The sequence below is a fragment of the Lissotriton helveticus genome, chromosome 9 (assembly GCF_964261635.1).
Source record: "Lissotriton helveticus chromosome 9, aLisHel1.1, whole genome shotgun sequence".
NCBI classification, from domain to species: Eukaryota; Metazoa; Chordata; class Amphibia; order Caudata; family Salamandridae; genus Lissotriton; species Lissotriton helveticus.
This window is the reverse complement of record NC_136070.1, coordinates 879,472,483-879,495,740: the sequence shown is the minus strand read 5'-3', so window position 1 is coordinate 879,495,740 and position 23,258 is coordinate 879,472,483. Positions and strand designations below refer to the sequence as shown.

Genomic DNA, 23,258 nt, shown 5'->3' with positions numbered 1-23,258 from the left:
AACAGTGTTTCTAGTTCCTTCTTAATGACTTCCGATAAGTGAAAAACAATTGTATGGTGTTGCTGTGCAACAGGGCAAAAATCTTCATTAATGTGAGGCTGTACCTTTATTGGCTTAAGTTTCCCAAGTACATGAAACAATGTCGGAAACTGAGTCCCTATTTCAGAATGGGTATTCAAATTGTAGCTAATAGAAATCAGTCCCTTCTCAATAGCAGTGTTGAAACCTAATAAGCATGCAATCACCAAAGTACCTGAGGGTACATGAATTGTCGCTTACATTGTTATTTTTTTATGCTGCATAGTTGCCACAAAAGATTCCTTAAACCGAAAGGGTGAAGAAGCTGCCCAGGTATCCATTGTAGTTCTTGATGATGTGAGACGTGGTATCGGAGACAATTCTCTGTACATGTCTGCCGTCATGATGTTTATCTATGTACCACTGTCTATAATGAAAGTTGTAGGGTACTGAGAAAGTTCTGACCCACCTAAACATATCCTACTCAATCAATGGTATTTTTAGTTGCTCGAGAGCTAAGGGGGAGTAACAATCAACATTTAAATACAGTGTAACCCATGTGGCTGCACAATAACTACACTGGACAAGTAGGATGTGTTTAGTAGGATTTATTATGAATTATTTATTTTATTCATTTATTTATAAAATTTCTAAAGCGCACTATCACCTGACAGGCATCTTGGCGCTAGTAACACAATGACCATAACGACAGGGAAGGAGGCGTAGAACACAGGCCTAGTCCTTAGGGAATAGCCAAGTTTTTAAGTTCTTTCTGAAAGCAAGAAGATTATCATGTTGTCTAAGTGCAATAGGTAGGGTATTCCACAGCCTGGCCGCAGCGACCCCAAATGATCTACCCCCTGCTCTATCTTTTTTGAAACGGGGGACTTTTATAAGCTTGCCCCCAGAGGAGCGAAGCATTCTGTTAGGAACGTACCATTCAAATTTTCGCTGGAACGAGACAGGTGCTTTCCCATGTAGAGCCTTAAACACTAGGCACAGGGACTTAAATTTAATTCTCTGTCTCACAGGGAGCCAGTGCACCTCTGCCAGTGCTCCAGAGGCAGAAGACCTCCTCGGCCAGCCTAGTACCAGTTTGGCCGTGGCAGATTGCATCCGCTGTAGCCTGTCTAAAAGGAATGTGGGGGATTCAAGGAGCAGGGCATTACCATAGTCCGCCCGACTAAGAATCGTGCTGCGTGCTATCAGGACGCGGGCTTGGTGGGGTAGAAGAGGAAAGATCTTCCTCAACGAATGAATAATAGCCAGGCAGCAACTCACCACCTTCGCCACGTGTGCCTCCAAGGAGAGGTTGCAAACGAATTTTACCCCCAGGTTACGCACTGTCCTGATCGACTGGCCAGGATTGGGGAACTCTGGGGGCCAAAGGTTCCTGGGCAGCCCTGCTGTGTGCCTGCGCACCTCAAAATGCATCAGCTCTGTTTTTGCTATGTTGAACTGTAATGAATTCTCCCTCAACCACTGTGACATGTCTTCTAAACATCCATGGAACCCTTCTACTGAGAAGGACTGCTCTCCCTCCAGGGAGAGAATGAGTTGCGTATCATCAGCGTAATTGATGACCTTGATGTTATATCACTTGATGATCGCCAGCAAGGGTCTCAAGTAGACATTAAAAAGAATGGGGCTGATGGCCGAGCCCTGAGGTACCCCATGTAGAACCTGAGTGGAGGCAGATTGGTAAGGGGGAAGAGAGAACGCCTGCTGTCTCCCTGAGAGAAAAGAGTGGAATCACCTAAGGGCCACTCCAGTCACTCCCACCTCTCTCAACCGGCTCAGAAGGATGTTGTGGTTGACCGTATCGAAGGCGAATTCAGAAACACATTAATGTAAATCAGCATTACTAACTATATGTACCTCATACAGCAATAAACATATGATTAGATAAATTATGGTGATGCGAGTAATCATGTAAAAGAATTGAATATTATCTTTAGAAGGAATAGGCACGAAAAGACTGTCCTTCTTCTATCCTCCAGCTAAACGCTACGCTCCAGGTCCAGAGTGGAACTGGACTCAGGTAGGAAACTGGAACAGAAAATCAGATTGGGCAAGCTGGATGGGCCAAGGAGACAGAGACACTAGGCCATCGTTTGACTGGAGGGGTATTCCCACGTACAATAGATTTGACTGTTTGGAGATGGTGGATTGACCACCACCGGCCAATAATCAGGATAACAGGAATCCCCCTTCATTAGGTCTACCACCACCAATACCACCTAGTCTCTCATCACCGTTGATTCCACCCACCAGACTAGTGTCATCACCTCCCATTGTAGATTTAACGACTATAGCAGATGTACACCTACATCAAAGTGTTGAGGTCCTGCCCTATTCTGATAATGTTGACAACCACATCTCCTTTGATACTCCGCCCCAATCAGGAAGTTTAGCACTCAATACTATAACATCATTGACCTTGCAAATATCTGTATTATTCTGGAATGTAGCAGGCCTTCGATCGAAGATCTTACTTGAATCTTGGCTGAAATTTGTTTCTACTCACCAGATAATCTGCTTGCAAGAGACCTGGACAATCGATCCGTTACATATACAAGGTTATAAAACATTTCATTCCCCAGCGTGTCCAACCACCCATGGTAGACCCATGGGAGGTTTAGCAGTATACATCTCAAATAACCTGGCAGTAAGGAATATTTCTATTCTCCACACCACTTTGAATTATCAAATATTATCGGTTATTTTTAACAATGGTACGTCATATTGTTTTGTTAATTTTTATAATAACTTATCTCCAGTAGACTGTGTGAAAACTGTTTCTGTAATTTCTCTGTCTCTAAAAGAACAACGCTCTAAGCAATCATCACCTGCTTGTAATATAATATGGGGAGGGGACTTCAACGTCCCATTATGTGCTAACTATAAAAAAGGTAATTGTGGCCTCCTAGACGAAAAAGATTGCCCATTGACACACTTTACTCATTCCCTCGTAGGTGATTCTTTCAATGACAGCACCACATCATTAGAACTGATGTATGCAAATGAACTTGTAGACCCTCCTGTAGAATTTAAACCCACTTTTCACGGTAGGGGTTGTTCTAGCACAATAGATTTTATATTGTGCTCTTACTTTTTAAAGGGTATACTTATTCAGTTTACCACAGGTTCAGAAATTTCAGGCGATCATTTCCCTAATAGCATTACTTTCAAGCTGACCTCGAACGACCCCTATCCTATTAGGAAAAGCCTATTGACCCAGAAATCCTTGACCATGGATAGAACCAACGGTTTTTCCGTGAAATGGTCAAAGATTGATCCTACAATAATAACAAACAAGGTTATATCCAGGGCATCTCCGTGGATAAATACCTGTCTGGCGGAGGATTCAACCCCCGAGCAAATTATATCTAGCTTTAGGGAGATCCTAAAAGTAATCCAGGCTGAACTACTCCGCAATCACACAACAGGTAACCAGTCTGCGCCAAGATGGTTTAATACGGCTTGTCGTAAAGCGTTAACCGCTTTAAAAAAGGCATTACATAAACCAGTCAGAGACAAAAACGAAGTAGCAAAACTTAGATCTGAATATAAACAGGCCCAAACTAACTGTAAAAAAGACCATAAGAAAAAACTGTGGGCCCAGTTGCATGAGAGCTGTCGCAGTAAGGATAGCTCCCAGTTTTGGCAGGTAGTCAAATCCCCTTTCCTGGCTGAAGTGAATTCACACCAGCATTTGGATGTGGCTGTGACCGCAGACGAGTGGGTGTCTTACTTCTCCAAGATTTTTAGCGATTCCCCCTCGGCCTGCGTTGCACAGGTCGAATCGACAGCTGACACCCCAAAAACGGAGGTATATCCAATAGACCTCCACTTCACTCTCGGTGAGATCATATACGCCTTATCCTCCTCAAAAACTGGAAAGGCTCCTGGCCCCGACGGAGTCCACCTTGACATATTTGTCGCTAATATTGATTTATGGTCCCCAATTGTCACCCAGGTGATGGCGTCAGTCTCACAAATTGGCCTTTTGGACTCCTGGTCCTCTTCTATACTTCTCCCAATTTTTAACAAGGGCGACAGAAATAACCCAGCCTGCTACAGGCCCATCTCCCTCCTGGATTCAATGGGGAAGGTCGCGGGTCGCCTAATCCTGGAACGTCTCCAGGATTGGGCGACGGAGAAGAACATCATTACCGACCTCCAGTATGGTTTCCGGGAGGGACTGGGTACTGTTTAACAGGCCTTAAATTTAACCCTTTTAATAGGAAAGTATGTGGGAGTAAAACGGGGCAACCTCTACTTGGTCTACGTCGACCTTAGCGCGACGTTTGACTGTGTGATTCTCGCCAGGTTGTGGTCTATTCTGGAAGAGTTGGGTGTTGATCCTCCACTTATCAAGTTTCTGCATGAGCTTTATTCTGATGCCTCGGCCTGCGTGAGATACGGGATGGGTGGAGAATTGTCATCCTCATTCCCCATAACACGAGGAGTCAGACAGGGCTGTGTCCTGGCTCCCTTCTTGTTCAACTTATATACTAACGGGCTGGAAGCAGCCATGTTAGAAGGGAGCCAGGACCTACCTACCATCAACCATCGCCCTATTCCAGCATTACTTTATGCTGATGACTCTGTTATACTCGCCAGAACCCTAGTACAGCTTCAAAAACAACTGGACAAATACTGTAAATATATGCTTTCACTGGGGCTAAAAGTGAACAAAAGTAAGACCTTTGTCATGTATACGGGCCCTAAGGTAAAAAGTTCCAGGCACCTTTTCATCGAGCAAACTAAACTGGAACGAACTAGGGAATATCCCTATCTAGGTATTCTAATCGATGACCAGCTAACCTGGAAAAAGGCGATGGCAAGCAGGAAACTGCTTTTCCAGAGAGCGACTTCGGCACTTGTTTCCTTCTCCAGAAAATTGGGTAAACCAGCTCCATCCGAGTTGCTCAAAATTTACCAAGCAAAATGCAGCAGCATCGCAACATATGGTGCAGGCGTCTGGGGTTACGTAAATACCGAAGACCTGCAAAAAATCCAAAATGGCTTCACAAAATATCTACTGGCACTCCCACAGAGCGCCCCAATATACGGTTGCCATATTGAGCTTGGTATTGACTACCTTTCGGACACCATCAAAAGTCAACCAATCCTCCTATGGCACCGTATCTGGACTAAACCACAATGTCATCTAACACGTGCCCTGATTTCTGATTGCTTAAAAATGTCGTCCTGGAAGAGAATTCCATGTTTAATGTATGTTGTCAATTTTTTGAAGGACCTGAACCTCATTCAATACTTCACTGAGCCATCTTCCTTAGTTGGAATAAGCAGAAAAGCACTGAAAAACCAATGCTTCAACCATTTAAGAGAACTGCGTCTCTCTAGTGAAGTACATAAACAAACCAACGTCCAAGTACTGATGGTCCAAGCGTCCCTAGGTATCCAGCCCTACCTCACATTTTTTATATCGAACTATGAAAAATACCTATTAACCCGGTTTCGTTTCAATATGTTTTTTCGTCTTGTTACCTTTCCAATAGTATCAAATTGGTCCCATGACTTAGTTAAATGTCCGTGCGATCAGGTCTCTCCCCAAACGACTATCCATGCTGTTTTGTTTTGTCGCTAATATGATCAAGCACGCAAACGCTGGATTATTCCACTATTGCGCCAAATGGGGTTGAGGACTTGTCGTCCGGCTTTTTTAGCACTTCAGCAGCTGGACTCACAATATGTGGCAAAGAATGTAGTGCTGTTTCTGAAATCATGTTTAACGATTCGTAAAGCTATGGGGATAACGTCTAACTGATTTTTCGATCATCTGAATCAATTCAGTATATGGATATAAAGTATAATTTTTATTCATTTTGATCTTGTAATGTGATCATTTGATTTTATGTAAATGTATTTAATTTTTATGATGTACTTTTTATGATTATCAAATTGATTATCGAATAAAAGATTTTGAACTGAACTGAAATTGCATCAACTGATTATTGAAAGCAAGCATGAGTAACTATCTCTCCCTACACTAACCGAAAAGGGACCACCCTAAACTAAAAGAATCAACTCGAATAAAGTAAAAAGGTGTCAGATATCAGAGACTTCAGTAGAAGAAACTCCAACCAAGAGTAATTTAACATGAAGTCACACAGTAGCAGAAGAAGAGGTCAGTACCTCTTGAAGTTTTAATGTGTCTCTCTGATCCTCACTGCATTACAACATAAGATATTAGTCTGCATTCAAGATAATTCAAGTGATTCTCTTTAGTAACTTTCCACAATCCAATCATAAATTGGCTACTGGCCCCATCTTCTCCATAACAATAAAGCGTTACTTCATTTGTCTTTCTCAAGTCATCTCCTCCTCAATGGGAACTCATTTCCTTGCTCACTATCATATTGCTAAGGGATATCAAAAAAGGGAGTGAAGAGGTGGTGCAACTCGGCACCGCGGTGGGCTAATCCTCCTCTTATGAAAGTATGAGTAATCAACAAAGACCACCTGAAAATAAATCAGTAGATATTCCGATGTTGTTGGAATACACTCAGTGTGTTAAAATACCCCTCACACACCAAAAGGGCCCTTGGTGTCATGCTTCATCATCGGGGTCTTCCCGCCCCCACTGCGGGACGGGGCAGTGCTGCGACAAGCGGCTACGCCGGAGCACCTTTTAGATGTGAGTGCTATGTGAGTGATAATGAGGTGAGTGTCAGTGGGGTCAGGAGTGATATAGGTGAGTTTAAAAGATACCTGGCCTGGTGTTAGAAAAAACTGTTTAATAGGCACTGGCTGGTATCGTTAAAAAGGGTGAGGCGGAGGGCAAGAGCGGGTTACTAGTCTTGCTCTCCTGTGTGGGTCAACATGTTTCGGGGCGACATGCCCCTTCGTCAGGACCGGGTATATAGATCCCCCTGTCACTCACTAATGTGCTCCCACAGATGGAGAGTGTTATGTATTATCAATGTGTATAGATAGACTTAATAGATACACGTGAAAAAGCTAGGTCAGAAATACTGATGATATAAGCCTGAAAGGATAAGAACACAGGTTTTAGAAAGAGCGCGGATCCCAATGCGCTTTACTAGAGAGTACCTGTAAGGAAAGAAAATACAAAAAAAGGGAACAAAACACACTTATAGGCTTTTACATGGCACGCCAAAGATTTCTTGGGGGGACCAGGTTGCCGAATATGGATAGAAAATACAAAAAGGGAAAAAACACAATTATAGGCTTTTACATGGCACGCCAAAGATTTCTTGGGGGGACCAGGTTGCCAAATATGGTGATAGTGGGAAGGAATAGACACAACTGTATACACACACAACATAGTAGAGCACCAGACACTAGCAGTGAGATGCATATTCAACCAGATACATACTTTTGAAATGAGGAGGCAATGCCCCATGAGCCAACCTGGGCGAAGGGTACAGAGGGTCCAACTGTGGGAAGGAAATGGAGAAAAGGCAGAGATAGTATTGCCAGGACCTAGAGTAGCTACATACACTAAATTGATTAGAGTAGTGTATTCCAGGTCAGTTCTATCGGCTATGCCGTACTTACTCAACCCCCACACCTCAGTGCTTCCTCCTTCGTCAGTGGCTTCCGTGATAATGGTAAGCCAGGGCGGGGCGGGTCTTTTTATAGTCTGGCAGAGGCTCGTTGATTGAGCCCTGATTGTTAAACTCGATTCCGATGTGAGCGTTCGGTCGAGTAGTTAGGGCTGGTAACCAGGGTGGCCATTGTTAAATGTCCGAGGACGGCTGGGCGGAGGTGAGTTTTAAGGGATCACTCATAGGATCTGTATGTCCTATTATAATGTTGGATCGCGGTAGGCAGATGGTGTTGATAAGTAATATACACCCTTTGTCCGCGCTGGTGAGTGTAACGGCGTCTGCGCCGACACAGGGGCGCATGCGCGGTGAAGTTCAGTGTTGAGTATTCACTTGGCGCATGCGCGGTGATGCTTAGTTTAGAGTTATTCAGCGCATGCGCGGGGAAGAGGCGTTCCTTCGCGCTACTCGTTCATGAAGATTATGGATCCATGGGAGATTTCCTGGTGTTGTTCAAAAGCAGGGGGAAGTGGGACATATAAGCTGCTTTTGAGAAAAACCACTAGAGACACACTAAGCAGCTCTTGTTCTTGTTGAATGGCAGTATAACAAGGGGAAAGTATCTGTTTTTTAGTCTTTGCAGGCGTTATTCAACACTATGAAATACATATTAACAAGTCATGTTCCACTGTGCCAGCCTGCAGGTTATTGGGTTGGCTGGAAAAGGAAAGCAGCTCTTGTTCTTATTGAATAGCAGCAGAACAAGGGGAAAATCTGATTTACAGTCATTGCAGATGTTTATACAACACCTTAAGAAAAATATAAATAGATACATATTTACAAGTCATGTTCTCCTGCACCAGCCTGCAGGTCATTGAGGTGGCTGGAAGGAGAAAGTGGTATTGTGCTTTACATTGACACTGTATTCATGTCCCGATCTGTAAACAGGCGCTCACATGGTACCTGGGTGGATCATACCTTAAATTGGGACCAGGGAATATCGTCATTCAACCCTGTTAGGTGGGTGCCCAAGCGGTAGACCCAACGTTGTTCCTTAACAAGAAGGTCCTTGTCATTTCTGTAGGCTTCTATGACTGTCCATTTTAGGTCATCCACACTGTGACCCATTGTGGCATAGTGGGTGGCCATTCTTGTGGTAGTTTTTTTGCAACGTACGTTGCTGCGATGTTCGCCCATTCGTATTTTGACCGGCCTTGTGGTCATGCCAATATATTCTTTCTTGCACGGGCAGGTGATCAGATAGACCAAGTTCCGGCTGTTGCAGATAGTAAAGGAACGTTGTTCCCATGTAGACTGGTTGGAAAAAGTTATATTCCGACTTTTTTTTGTGTACTGACAAGATGTGCATGAGCCACACGGATGGTGCCCGCCAATAGTTGAGAGTTTAGAGGGTCCCTCGTTTGTGAGTTGTTTTGGTCTCGTGTGGACCAGCAAATCCTTCAGGTTCTTACCTCGCCTGTGTGCAAACATGGGTTTCGGGAAATCTAATTTCCCGCAATTTAGTATTTTCCAGTGTCTATTCACAATCTTTGTGATCTGGTTCGAATTGGTGATGTATGTTGTGACACAAATAGGGCGTTGGTCTTGTTCCTTTTCTGCTGTGGGTTCTAATAAGGCATCTCTGTTGTTATTTCGTGCTCTCTTAAAACCCTTGTTGACCACCTTGCTAGGATAGTTTCTGCTACTGAGCTTCGTTTTCAAGTCAGCTGCTTGGGTCTTAAAGTCTTGGATAGCGCTGCAATTACGCCTAAGGCGGAGGAACTGTCCGTAGGGTAAATTGTCGCGTAGATGTCGTGGGTGGAAACTACTATATAGCAACAGGCTGTTTTTAGCCGTGGGTTTGAAGTGAGTACATGTTTCTAAGTTGCCATTAGAGCCCTAACTACTCGACGAACGCTCACATCGGAATCGAGTTTAACAATCAGGGCTCAATCAACGAGCCTCTGCCAGACTATAAAAAGACCCGCCCCGCCCTGGCTTACCATTATCACGGAAGCCACTGACGAAGGAGGAAGCACTGAGGTGTGGGGGTTGAGTAAGTACGGCATAGCCGATAGAACTGACCTGGAATACACTACTCTAATCAATTTAGTGTATGTAGCTACTCTAGGTCCTGGCAATACTATCTCTGCCTTTTCTCCATTTCCTTCCCACAGTTGGACCCTCTGTACCCTTCGCCCAGGTTGGCTCATGGGGCATTGCCTCCTCATTTCAAAAGTATGTATCTGGTTGAATATGCATCTCACTGCTAGTGTCTGGTGCTCTACTATGTTGTGTGTGTATACAGTTGTGTCTATTCCTTCCCACTATCACCATATTTGGCAACCTGGTCCCCCCAAGAAATCTTTGGCGTGCCATGTAAAAGCCTATAAGTGTGTTTTTTCCCTTTTTGTATTTTCTATCCATATTCGGCAACCTGGTCCCCCCAAGAAATCTTTGGCGTGCCATGTAAAAGCCTATAAGTGTGTTTTGTTCCCTTTTTTTGTATTTTCTTTCCTTACAGGTTCTCTCTAGTAAAGCGCATTGGGATCCGCGCTCTTTCTAAAACCTGTGTTCTTATCCTTTCAGGCTTATATCATCAGTATTTCTGACCTAGCTTTTTCACGTGTATCTATTAAGTCTATCTATACACATTGATAATACATAACACTCTCCATCTGTGGGAGCACATTAGTGAGTGACAGGGGGATCTATATACCCGGTCCTGACGAAGGGGCATGTCGCCCCGAAACATGTTGACCCACACAGGAGAGCAAGACTAGTAACCCGCTCTTGCCCTCCGCCTCACCCTTTTTAACGATACCAGCCAGTGCCTATTAAACAGTTTTTTCTAACACCAGGCCAGGTATCTTTTAAACTCACCTATATCACTCCTGACCCCACTGACACTCACCTCATTATCACTCACATAGCACTCACATCTAAAAGGTGCTCCGGCGTAGCCGCTTGTCGCAGCACTGCCCCGTCCCGCAGCGGGGGCGGGAAGACCCCGATGATGAAGCATGACACCAAGGGCCCTTTTGGTGTGTGAGGGGTATTTTAACACACTGAGTGTATTCCAACAACATCGGAATATCTACTGATTTATTTTCAGGTGGTCTTTGTTGATTACTCATACTTTCATAAGAGGAGGATTAGCCCACCGCGGTGCCGAGTTGCACCACCTCTTCACTCCCTTTTTTGATATCCCTTAGTCTTGAGACAGCGCGCAGCTGTGGGAGTTTTTTTGCTCCAATTAGAGTCGACCAGAATTTCTGGACTTCAGTAGAAAAGCCAACTCGGTTTTTTTTCTACTTTCTTCTACCCCTTTCCTATCCCCCCTTGCCTACACACATAGTCACAACTAACAACGCACACACATCTAGTATACACACATCTTACTAGCCTCGATGGAGGAAGCTGGAGGCCTCGCATTTGACGATGAGGAGGTCAATAGGATCCTAGCAACCTTACGCCCATTCGAAGGGCAGAGCAACACAGAACCAGGCATCAATGAAGGCGACTGGGACGAGTTGGCAGCCCTTAGGAGAACACAAATAAAGACAGCTCTACATGGGCTTCTCATGTCCGAGTATTTGAAATCAAAAACGGCCCCTCCTGGCCTAATAGTGAAAAACGAACCGTTTATCTTCACGCATGATTTGGAATTCAAGAGGGATTGGTCTCTAATAAGCTGGAGGTGTACTAGGGACTGGCTAGTCCTCATAGTAAAAACTGCAACAAAACTAACACAAGAACTCAAAATAGAGATAACCCAGTTAGAAGTGAAGATAAAAAGTTACCTATCCCCAACCGCTCTGAAAAAAAGACTGGAGGAACTAAATCAAGAAATGACAGAATTTGAGTGTACCCTCAAAAAGAACAAGTATAAAAAACACAAAAAAGATACAGAGAACTTTACACATGAACGTATATACCCCTACATTAGAAAAGACCATGTGTCCAAAAACCAGAACAATGACCAAGACACTGATCTGTCAGATACTAGTTCCAACGGATCAAACTCCAGTAGGAACAGCAACCAGAGCACACGAGGAGGGACACAATTCTTTGGCAAAGGCTACCCACGAGGTGGGAGAGGTTGGGGCCCTTATCAAGGACCACCTCCCTTCATGCAAGGACCTCCAGGTTTCATGCAATACCCACCAGGGCCTGTTTTCATGGGGAATCAATTCCCACCATGGGACCAACAAATGCCCCCTTTCAACCACTATGGCCAACCGCCTTTTTTAGGCCAGCGCCAAGGAACAAGAAAGGGTCGCAATCGGAAAGGTACACAGGTCCACTGGAATCAACAGCCAGTGACACCCCTAGGTGTATCAACCCGGAGTCAAACAGCGTCAACCAGTCGAGGAACTTAGTGGTAAATTTGTCTGACCACTTACTAACGGAAGCCCAGGACAATGTCCTAAGTAAGGGCTTAGGTTTTGTCCCTACTCACAAAATGGATAAATTCAAACTCTGCCAAGAGATGAAAGAATTTACGCGAAAACTTAAGCTAAAAGCTTTTTTTCAGGACTCAAACAATGAAACAATTGTCCGATCAGATACAGGCTTAAAAAACAAATCCACTTTCACACCTCTAGACTCAATGTTACCAGTTGAACTGTTAACCTTCGAAAAGGCAGTTATGGCAGATCTGGAGAAGCTAACCACTGACGGTGGGGATATCTTTAACAACACCTCCACAGCTGAGAGAACGGCCCTTCACGAACTCGCAAATAATGAAACTATTGTAATTAAGCCAGCCGACAAAGGCGGGGCTACGGTGATACAAACATATACCAATTACGATAGGGAGTGCAGGAAACTACTTGAAGACAGACGCAATTATCAAATACTAAGGGAAGACCCGACTGAAGAAGTTAGGATCTGTATCCTCATAATGATTGAAGAAGCAATGGCACACGACTGGCTAACAAAACAAGAGAGCGATTTTCTGATTCAAAAAAATCCAAAGACTCCTTATTTCTATACTATTCCCAAGATTCATAAGGACGCCCCATATCCACCTGGGCGTCCTATAGTATCCGGGATACAGTCAATCCTTGAACCCTTATCAAAATTTGCCGATGCCTTCCTAAGACCGATAGTGCAAAAGACGAGTACCTACCTAAAGGACACAAAAGCAGTCCTACAGCTGGTAAAAGAAATATCTTTTGACCCCGAACAAGACCTCCTCTTAGGTCTGGATGTGGAGAGTCTATACACGAGTCTCCCCCATCAAGAGACTCTGGAAATAATTGAGGAAGTTCTGTTCTCTACCCCATGGGCCTACCACACCCCGAGACAGGTGGTCCTTGAATGCATCTCCATGACCCTGAAGAAGAATTTTTTCATGTATGAAAACACATACTACCTACAAAAACACGGCACGAGCATGGGCAGCACCTGTGCGCCGAGCCTAGCAGGGCTCTACGTGCACCATCTCGAAGCCACCAGAATCCTGAACGACCAGAACCCTTACAAGAACCATGTGGTCGCATGGAAAAGATACATAGATGACGTTTTAGTCATCTGGAGGGGAGATCAAGACTCTGTTGTCCAATTCATGACTTGGCTGAACCAACAAGACCGGTTCCTCAAGTTCACCCACACAGCCTCTAAAGAAAACCTAGTCTTCCTTGATCTTAATATCTACCCCTCTAATGGCAACTTAGAAACATGTACTCACTTCAAACCCACGGCTAAAAACAGCCTGTTGCTATATAGTAGTTTCCACCCACGACATCTACGCGACAATTTACCCTACGGACAGTTCCTCCGCCTTAGGCGTAATTGCAGCGCTATCCAAGACTTTAAGACCCAAGCAGCTGACTTGAAAACGAAGCTCAGTAGCAGAAACTATCCTAGCAAGGTGGTCAACAAGGGTTTTAAGAGAGCACGAAATAACAACAGAGATGCCTTATTAGAACCCACAGCAGAAAAGGAACAAGACCAACGCCCTATTTGTGTCACAACATACAACACCAATTCGAACCAGATCACAAAGATTGTGAATAGACACTGGAAAATACTAAATTGCGGGAAATTAGATTTCCCGAAACCCATGTTTGCACACAGGCGAGGTAAGAACCTGAAGGATTTGCTGGTCCACACGAGACCAAAACAACTCACAAACGAGGGACCCTCTAAACTCTCAACTATTGGCGGGCACCATCCGTGTGGCTCATGCACATCTTGTCAGTACACAAAAAAAAGTCGGAATATAACTTTTTCCAACCAGTCTACATGGGAACAACGTTCCTTTACTAACTGCAACAGCCGGAACTTGGTCTATCTGATCACCTGCCCGTGCAAGAAAGAATATATTGGCATGACCACAAGGCCGGTCAAAATACGAATGGGCGAACATCGCAGCAACGTACGTTGCAAAAAAACTACCACAAGAATGGCCACCCACTATGCCACAATGGGTCACAGTGTGGATGACCTAAAATGGACAGTCATAGAAGCCTACAGAAATGACAAGGACCTTCTTGTTAAGGAACAACGTTGGGTCTACCGCTTGGGCACCCACCTAACAGGGTTGAATGACGATATTCCCTGGTCCCAATTTAAGGTATGATCCACCCAGGTACCATGTGAGCGCCTGTTTACAGATCGGGACATGAATACAGTGTCAATGTAAAGCACAATACCACTTTCTCCTTCCAGCCAACTCAATGACCTGCAGGCTGGTGCAGGAGAACATGACTTGTAAATATGTATCTATTTATATTTTTCTTAAGGTGTTGTATAAACGTCTGCAATGACTGTAAATCAGATTTTCCCCTTGTTCTGCTGCTATTCAATAAGAACAAGAGCTGTTTTCCTTTTCCGGCCAACCCAATAACCTGCAGGCTGGCACAGTGGAACATGACTTGTTAATATGTATTTCATAGTGTTGAATAACGCGTGCAAAGACTAAAAAACAGATACTTTCCCCTTGTTATACTGCCATTCAACAAGAACAAGAGCTGCTTAGTGTGTCTCTAGTGGTTTTTCTCAAAAGCAGCTTATATGTCCCACTTCCCCCTGCTTTTGAACAACACCAGGGAATCTCCCATGGATCCATAATCTTCATGAACGAGTAGCGCGAAGGAACGCCTCTTCCCCGCGCATGCGCTGAATAACTCTAAACTAAGCATCACCGCGCATGCGCCAAGTGAATACTCAACACTGAACTTCACCGCGCATGCGCCCCTGTGTCGGCGCAGATGCCGTTACACTCACCAGCGCGGACAAAGGGTGTATATTACTTATCAACACCATCTGCCTACCGCGATCCAACATTATAATAGGACATACAGATCCTATGAGTGATCCCTTAAAACTCACCTCCGCCCAGCCGTCCTCGGACATTTAACAATGGCCACCCTGGTTACCAGCCCTAACTACTCGACCGAACGCTCACATCGGAATCGAGTTTAACAATCAGGGCTCAATCAACGAGCCTCTGCCAGACTATAAAAAGACCCGCCCCGCCCTGGCTTACCATTATCACGGAAGCCACTGACGAAGGAGGAAGCACTGAGGTGTGGGGGTTGAGTAAGTACGGCATAGCCGATAGAACTGACCTGGAATACACTACTCTAATCAATTTAGTGTATGTAGCTACTCTAGGTCCTGGCAATACTATCTCTGCCTTTTCTCCATTTCCTTCCCACAGTTGGACCCTCTGTACCCTTCGCCCAGGTTGGCTCATGGGGCATTGCCTCCTCATTTCAAAAGTATGTATCTGGTTGAATATGCATCTCACTGCTAGTGTCTGGTGCTCTACTATGTTGTGTGTGTATACAGTTGTGTCTATTCCTTCCCACTATCACCATATTTGGCAACCTGGTCCCCCCAAGAAATCTTTGGCGTGCCATGTAAAAGCCTATAAGTGTGTTTTTTCCCTTTTTGTATTTTCTATCCATATTCGGCAACCTGGTCCCCCCAAGAAATCTTTGGCGTGCCATGTAAAAGCCTATAAGTGTGTTTTGTTCCCTTTTTTTGTATTTTCTTTCCTTACAGGTACTCTCTAGTAAAGCGCATTGGGATCCGCGCTCTTTCTAAAACCTGTGTTCTTATCCTTTCAGGCGTATTTCTGACCTAGCTTTTTCACGTGTATCTATTAAGTCTATCTATACACATTGATAATACATAACACTCTCCATCTGTGGGAGCACATTAGTGAGTGACAGGGGGATCTATATACCCGGTCCTGACAAAGGGGCATGTCGCCCCGAAACATGTTGACCCACACAGGAGAGCAAGACTAGTAACCCGCTCTTGCCCTCCGCCTCACCCTTTTTAACGATACCAGCCAGTGCCTATTAAACAGTTTTTTCTAACACCAGGCCAGGTATCTTTTAAACTCACCTATATCACTCCTGACCCCACTGACACTCACCTCATTATCACTCACATAGCACTCACATCTAAAAGGTGCTCCGGCGTAGCCGCTTGTCGCAGCACTGCCCCGTCCCGCAGCGGGGGCGGGAAGACCCCGATGATGAAGCATGACACCAAGGGCCCTTTTGGTGTGTGAGGGGTATTTTAACACACTGAGTGTATTCCAACAACATCGGAATATCTACTGATTTATTTTCAGGTGGTCTTTGTTGATTACTCACACTATCATATTGCTTCTTGCCAAATTCCACTTTCTTATACCTTGCTATCTAACTAAAGCACAAACCGTTCTTTTACTAACTACTGAAGACTTGTCAGCACCTGCAGCGGAAATAAAATATGCAAGCAGAAAAAATTACACATTGAGGGATAAATGCAAATCGAAGTTAGGATTGAAATATTAATTTGTGCTACAACTATACTTGATATATAATAAGAAAAAGGGCAACTCAGTATTCCCTTGAGGCATTGGGTAAACAATAATCAATATAAAGGACCAAAAAAGGATTTGTATAACCAAAATATTTAAAGATTTAGAAAAATTAAATATATCAAATTATGACATCCATACATCAGTTTAAAGATAATTGCAACACCCAATTAACGAAGGAACATTACTCTTCCAACAAAAATAATTACATGGCAAGTGTTATTGTTCAATATTTGATATTCAAAAAATAAGTATTAATATATAAGAAATGTAAACAGCGGGGTTCAAATAAGTCAATAATTTCTAATGGAAATAGGACACTGAGTTGACGTTTCAGTCTCTTTAGCAATACATCACTGAGACTATCTTCAGGACTGCAATTTTTCAAGAGGATATAAAAAGGGGTCCTCCCTTAAAATGTTAGAAACATATAATACCAAAATATGAATACCTTTGAAACTTGTGAAACTATTATATTTTTCAAAACGTTTGAATATTTAGTAGTTACACGAAAAATTGTGCAGTCTGTGGTAGAATTGAGCTCGTACTTTAATATTTAATGAGCATATATTGTTTCATATATCTGTTAGAGTAAAACAAATTGGAAAAGTGTTTTTTAACATCCATGAAGAGGATATATTGAGGAGTTAATTGTGAAACAGACGTATATTTACTCAGTTCATCCACGTTTGGAATTCATTATAAAGCAATTGCAAAACAATGATGTTATCTTTTTTTAATGTTGGTGCTATATCTATCTAACAAGAAAAAATACACAAGAAAAATTAAGAAAAATGTACCTTTCCAAAGTAATACAGCAGTAAACATTTATTTTAGACGCAACCATGCGTTTTAGTTCCGCACGCTGAATGAATTGTGAACTGCAACTATACTTGAGGCCTCTAAATCATGTCAACTTACTAAAGCACAGGGTACAAGTACCTGTACATTTCTAAACAAAGAATAAAAACAGTTTCTCAATTAATGAATAAATGCAAATTATATAAGTAAAAGATGTCACTTTAAGATGCATCAGTATAGTTATACTCCTTTCTACATTTATAAATGGCAACCGTAGTTTACACAGACACATTATTTCATTACCTTCACATGAGATACGTTTATAAGCTTAGGATCTGTTAAAATATTATTATATCTGTACAGCAGAAACCTTTTTAAATTACATTTCTAGGGAAACATTTTATAAAACAGGTTAGCCTTCACATGGAGTACTTCAAATATGCAATATCTTCCTTTAGTAACATTAATCACACAGAGTATATTCAAGGGCTGACTACACATGATTATAATGCACTCCTACGATATCTCAAGTAGAAATCAAAATTGCACCGCTCCAATCCCCCCTCTGATTGCATATCGATCCATCACATGATCTCTTGATCTTATATCTTGATCTTATCAGATCAACTAATGTAAACCCTTGTTGTGTCAATTGCTTTTCTTCTGAACTCCTCTAAATGCTTAATGTCATTGTAATAATTACTCTGTTTCTTTTCTAATTCTATGTCTTCTCTTTTTCTGGATACTCCTGTCTTTGCCTTGTATCTCCTGCACACCTTCACTGTCACAATCCCAACCACTGCCCAATGAGCACTGATCAAAAGAGGTCTCAAGATGGAACCAAGCATGACACTTACCAAATTTCCAAACCACCAGCCTGTAGCACTAAATTAATTTCCAACTGAATTCCAAAAACACCTGCAGGAGGCAATCTTCTCAATTCTTTCTGAATGTCAGTAATGTTCTGTATGTACTTCTGTAAGTCCTGAATTTTGTTTAGGATAGATCAGTGATAATTCCATCAATTATTAAATATTTACAGAGAATCAGTAGCATAAAACATACGCTGATATGGTATGTTTTTTAGGAGAGTGATGAGGGGTGACATTTGGTGTAGTAGGTTGTTTTGGATGAATTTGGTCAGGTTGAATCTATGTAAACATTTATATTGTATATTCATTAAGCTTTGGTCTTTACATCTACCTTCTATTTGCTAGACTTCTCATCCTTCACATAATGTCTTACATGTGCAAGAATTCCAAATGTAGTTGTGTTTCAGTTAGTTTCAATTCTTGTTGTAGGATCTCCTCATCTGAATAGTCCCGGCAATCACCTTTTAAATGTGTATTTGAGTACTAGGTAGAAATTGAAGAAAGGTATATAGATCTGGCCTTCATGGATTTAAGTAGTGTGCTTGATTGTGTTAATCAATCAAAATCATTATCCAATATGTCCTTGACAGGTGTTGAGGGACCTAATATTTGCTTTTTGAGACAGCCGCACAGTGAAGCTGCTGTCAGTATCAGGTTTGGGTCCAAAGAGGTTTGTTCTGAGTTGAAGCTTGAGTAATGTATTCACCAAAAATGTGTGCTGGAACCTTTTCTCTTTACCTTGTCTAAAGCAGTTTCTGGTAGCCAAAGACTGTGATTTTCCAAATCTGGGTATTCAATCTTTTCATCATCATCATCATCATCACATATCTTTATTCGGTCATTTGTCGAAAAACCATCAAAGTATACAAGGTATAAAACATAAATATATCAATAATTAAAATAGTAATAAACCTTTGCAATCACAGATACAAATGACATCTCAAATCAATTTAAGAACATGAATACATGTACCATCAATCTAAGGGAAGCAATACGACCACCAAACATATGGGAAATAAACCATATAAATCAGCTAAGGATATAAATTACATGTATATCATTATAAAATAAAATAAATGGAATTAAAATAGTGTCGTAACTAACAAAGGAATTTTTAAAATGGTGTCGTAACTAACGAAGGAATTTTTTGCGAATCAACCAAAAGGATAACAGAAAACGACTGAGGAAAAAAAACAATTGGCCCGAAAGTGTCTGCTTTTAAGATTCTAAACGCGATCTGGTACTTCCCAACACCCATGTTAATTTATTTTTCTGCTTTTATATGCCATGCCAGTGATACAGTATTTTGGCCATTACAATCAACAGTCTCCAGAAACTCCTCAATTATTTTGCTCTGTTAGGAACCACAAGATTGTCTAGAATCCATGGTATGGGTTATGGCCCAAAGGGCATTAAAATTAGGGCACACATGATATGTGGTGTTAGGATAAGCAGTGTACAGGCTTTCTCATGCCTTGGTGTCCCATTAGGTAATGTGTGTTATTGCAACCATCTTCCGAATATTAGAAAAACAGAATATTTTTAAATCAGCTTTCATTTTATGCCTAAAACCTCTGAAAGATATGCTTGCCATCTATATGGTAAAATGTTTGTTGATTGATACCTACAGCATGAGTCTATATGGATATACTGATTTTTCATGCATACAAAATATTGAAAATGGCTGTTGGCTTTCCTGGCCAGTTTCTTCACCCAAATGTCCATTTCGGAGCTTGAGCATACATATTTAGAGGACATCAGCAAACTGTGCCCCCTTATGTTATGGTAATCAATATGAGTTAACTCTGAAATAAACTTTAATCATCTGGTAGTCTTTGATTGACTGCAGTTAGATTATAAAGGTCGAGTTTTAACTGAACCTGATTTACATTACCTGTCCCCTCCCCTCTTTGAAGGGGATGGTTTACAACTTCTGTCACTGGCTCTAACATTCCTATATAGCCAGACTCTGCCCTCCCAGAAGAGCTGGCTAATCCCAAGGGCTTATTATCACCTTATCAAAGGAGCCTGGCTAATCAACTTAACTCTGACCAATCAGGACAGACTACTGGAAGGCTGAATTTTTTTCTTAAAGTCGATTTTATGAACCACAATGTGGGGAGTGAAATATGCAATTTCACTTAACCCAGGGCATATAAAACCCATTTTGTAAGGGTCCTCGTTTGAACTAACCGACCCTCCACCCCCTGGACACCAAGTGGAGACCCTGGGGGTCCATAATATGACCAAACATTGTAGTGTCTTCATTTATAAGTGCCACAAACCTCACAGTTGAGTTTGGGCACAATTAGCATTTTTAAATGCAGTCCTGCAACACAGGGCTGCTTTTAAACTGACCTCAGTCTCAGCAGTGCACACAAGCAAGTGCAGAAAGGGCTGCTGGCTTCTAACTTCCATGCCCCATTATACACAAGGGACTTAAAGGTAGTTTCAATATCCCCTGCCCTATTATGTACTAGGGCCTAATAGGGGAAGTCATGCCAATCACAGGGGTACCCTAACTCATAGTGTATGTAGGTGTTTTCACTGCTTTCTAAGTGCCTCTTTCAGCATAGCACCCGCCTTAGACCTGTTAGGCAGAGCCCATGGTAGGTCAGAGTCAGTTACCACCAGCAAAAAGTTGGTGGGTGCCCAGGGCACAGGATGACTTTGCAGCAATGTGCAGTTGTGATATTGAGCTGTATTCACTTTTGAATTACATTATGTCAATATGAGAGCTAAGGCACCTTGCTGCATCTTTTTGCTTTTAAACGATACGCAGAGTACTAACTGTATGATAAATTAGGAAGGATTTCTTTATTTGTATTTGATATTAATAAACTGATTATGCAGCTTTAATGGATTATATTTAAGCCAAATAAAGAACAAATGATCGCTTGGTTGTTTAATAGAGTACAGTGTAATGATTGGTGATGCTGGCATCCATACTTTAACGAAGCTTAACAGTTCCCAAGCATTTGCAGGTATGTTACTTCCATAACAATGTTTCTGGAGGTGCTTTAAAGATTTAGGGCCATATTTTGCATTATTTCATGTAACGCAATGCAGCAAGACACCATGCTCTGCTGCGTGAAAGGGAGAGGGCCTGAATGCACCATATCTCGATAAATATGGAACATTCCCACTATTTGCAGGCGCTGGCACACAAACTGCTGCCTGGTGCCAATGCATGAACCCTTGTACCATGGTGCAAGTGTCACTATATTGGATACAGGATTGTTTTTGTGTAGGAAGGCAGACCTTCCCGCACAAAAACAATCCTCTGAGGCTATTTACTTTTTCTATGTGTGCTGCAGAATACAGCACATGTTGAAGAGGACAAAATGAGGAGAAATAAGGATATTTCTCCTTGGTACGCCTGGTAAGGCACAGCATTTTGAAACATTCTCAGGTTTACGACTCTTGATAAATCTGGGAATGCACCAAAATCCATGGGTGGATGCGTGGGAAAACCCACACTCCCCCCATGGAGCACCTCCTTGAAGCACAGTTATGCAAGGCAGCAACTTGGACTGCCTTGCGTTACTCCAGATTTACCAAGCCATGCATGACCATGCAAAGTGGCCTTGTGTGGCTTAGTAAATATCATTATAGGATTTGAGCAGCCGCAGCCCGTGGAGGGTGTTTCGGTGGGGCAGGGAGGCGGGGCGGGGGAGGGGCAGGATGGGGGGTGAAAAAAACCGCATATGGATATTTGGAGGTAAGTAAACAATTTAATTAACAAAACGAATTTTGTAGCGTGCACTGCATTGCAAAATGCGATGCAGTGCACGCTACGAAATTCGTTTTATTAATTAAACTAGCAGCCCGTCCTGACGTTGTCCGGGAGCAATCTGGCTTCTGGGCCCCCGCCCGCCCCGATGTTGTCTCAGGCTTCAGGGCCCCCGCCCGCCCCGACGTTGTCCGGGGGTCCCCCGGAGCGCACCCGCCACTTTCAAGGCCCCCAATGAGCCGCACACGGGCCGCTTCACCTACCTCAGCCGCCGCTCCTCCACGCCTGTCCGCCGCTCCTCACCGCCTGTCCGCCGCTCCTCACCGCTCCTCCCCGCCTGTCCACCGATCCTCCCCGCTCTCATGTCCGCCGCTCCTCCTCGCGCTCCTGTACGCCGCTCCTCCCCGCGCTCCTGATGTCAGCACGCACGTCGCGGCCGGCGCTACTTCCAAGGGACTACTTTTTTTTTATCGTAAATATTTTAATGAACGTATATTTTATTTTTTTATATAGCCTATGTCCATCTGCAGACCCTGACAATTACAACAATGTATTGGGTGTTTAGATTGGTGCTGTGGTTCCTGAGTTTACCCGCCTCAAAGGTTCAAAGTTCTCTCTTTATAATAGTAGTATAGATTGTTTACTTACCTCCAAAAGTCCATATGCCGGTTTTTATCTTCCCCCACCCTGCCCCTCCCCCGCCCGCCTCCCTGCTCCACCACAACTCTCTCCACGGGCCGTGGCTGGATTTGAGTCACCCTTGTGCTACTTTGTGTAGCTCAAGGGTGATGCAAATCTTTGATCAATATTCCCCCTAGTGCTCTCTTGAAATTTCCTCTCCCTTGTTTGTTGTGATCATCTGAGCCTCATATTGCGTGGTGCCAGTGCTTTGCTATGAATTAACACTTTAATTAACACGTTCCAATGTCTTGTCATCTTTTTTACCTCTGAGTTTTTTTAAGTAGATGTGCTTCTTAAGGTGCTTTGTGCCAAACACAGATTATACACATTATACACTTGTAATGTTCTTAGTAGACTTAAACAGTCAGTCTCTTATTTTTTCTTTTAAGTGCTCAGTTGCATTCTTTGATTTCATTGGTGGTTGTGGTCTGGCAAATGTGCTCCTCTTCAGGCTCTCATTTGGGTTACCATAGGCTGTGTCCTATAGGTGATATTCTTTGAAAGTGTGCTAAGTAGCAAGTTACACAAGTCCGATTGAAATTGTTAGTGGATGAAACACAGAGGTCAGAAAACTGATTAGGAAAAAAAAACTTCACTGTCCCTTTCCTTGTCTGTCCTTTGCAGGGAACTGATGTGATGTATTTACTTTCCACTGTACTAAAAGACAGAAAATACTTCAAAGACCCAGACAACTTCAACCCTGAGCGCTTTTTGGACGAGAACGGGGCTTTCAAAACAATTAATGCATCTGTGCCTTTCTCTATCGGTAATATCCTAAGACA

At 42.9% G+C, this 23,258-nt stretch overlaps 1 protein-coding gene across 1 annotated transcript in view; it reads left to right on the top strand.

Annotated features, from left to right (window-relative positions):
- LOC144781948 (cytochrome P450 2G1-like) overlaps positions 1 to 23,258 on the top strand; it is a 528,779-nt gene that overhangs the window by 496,026 nt on the left and 9,495 nt on the right. The window contains exon 8 of the mRNA XM_078661039.1: positions 23,101 to 23,242. Coding sequence (XP_078517165.1) covers positions 23,101 to 23,242 — 142 coding nt within the window. The remainder of the gene's footprint in view (positions 1 to 23,100; positions 23,243 to 23,258) is intronic.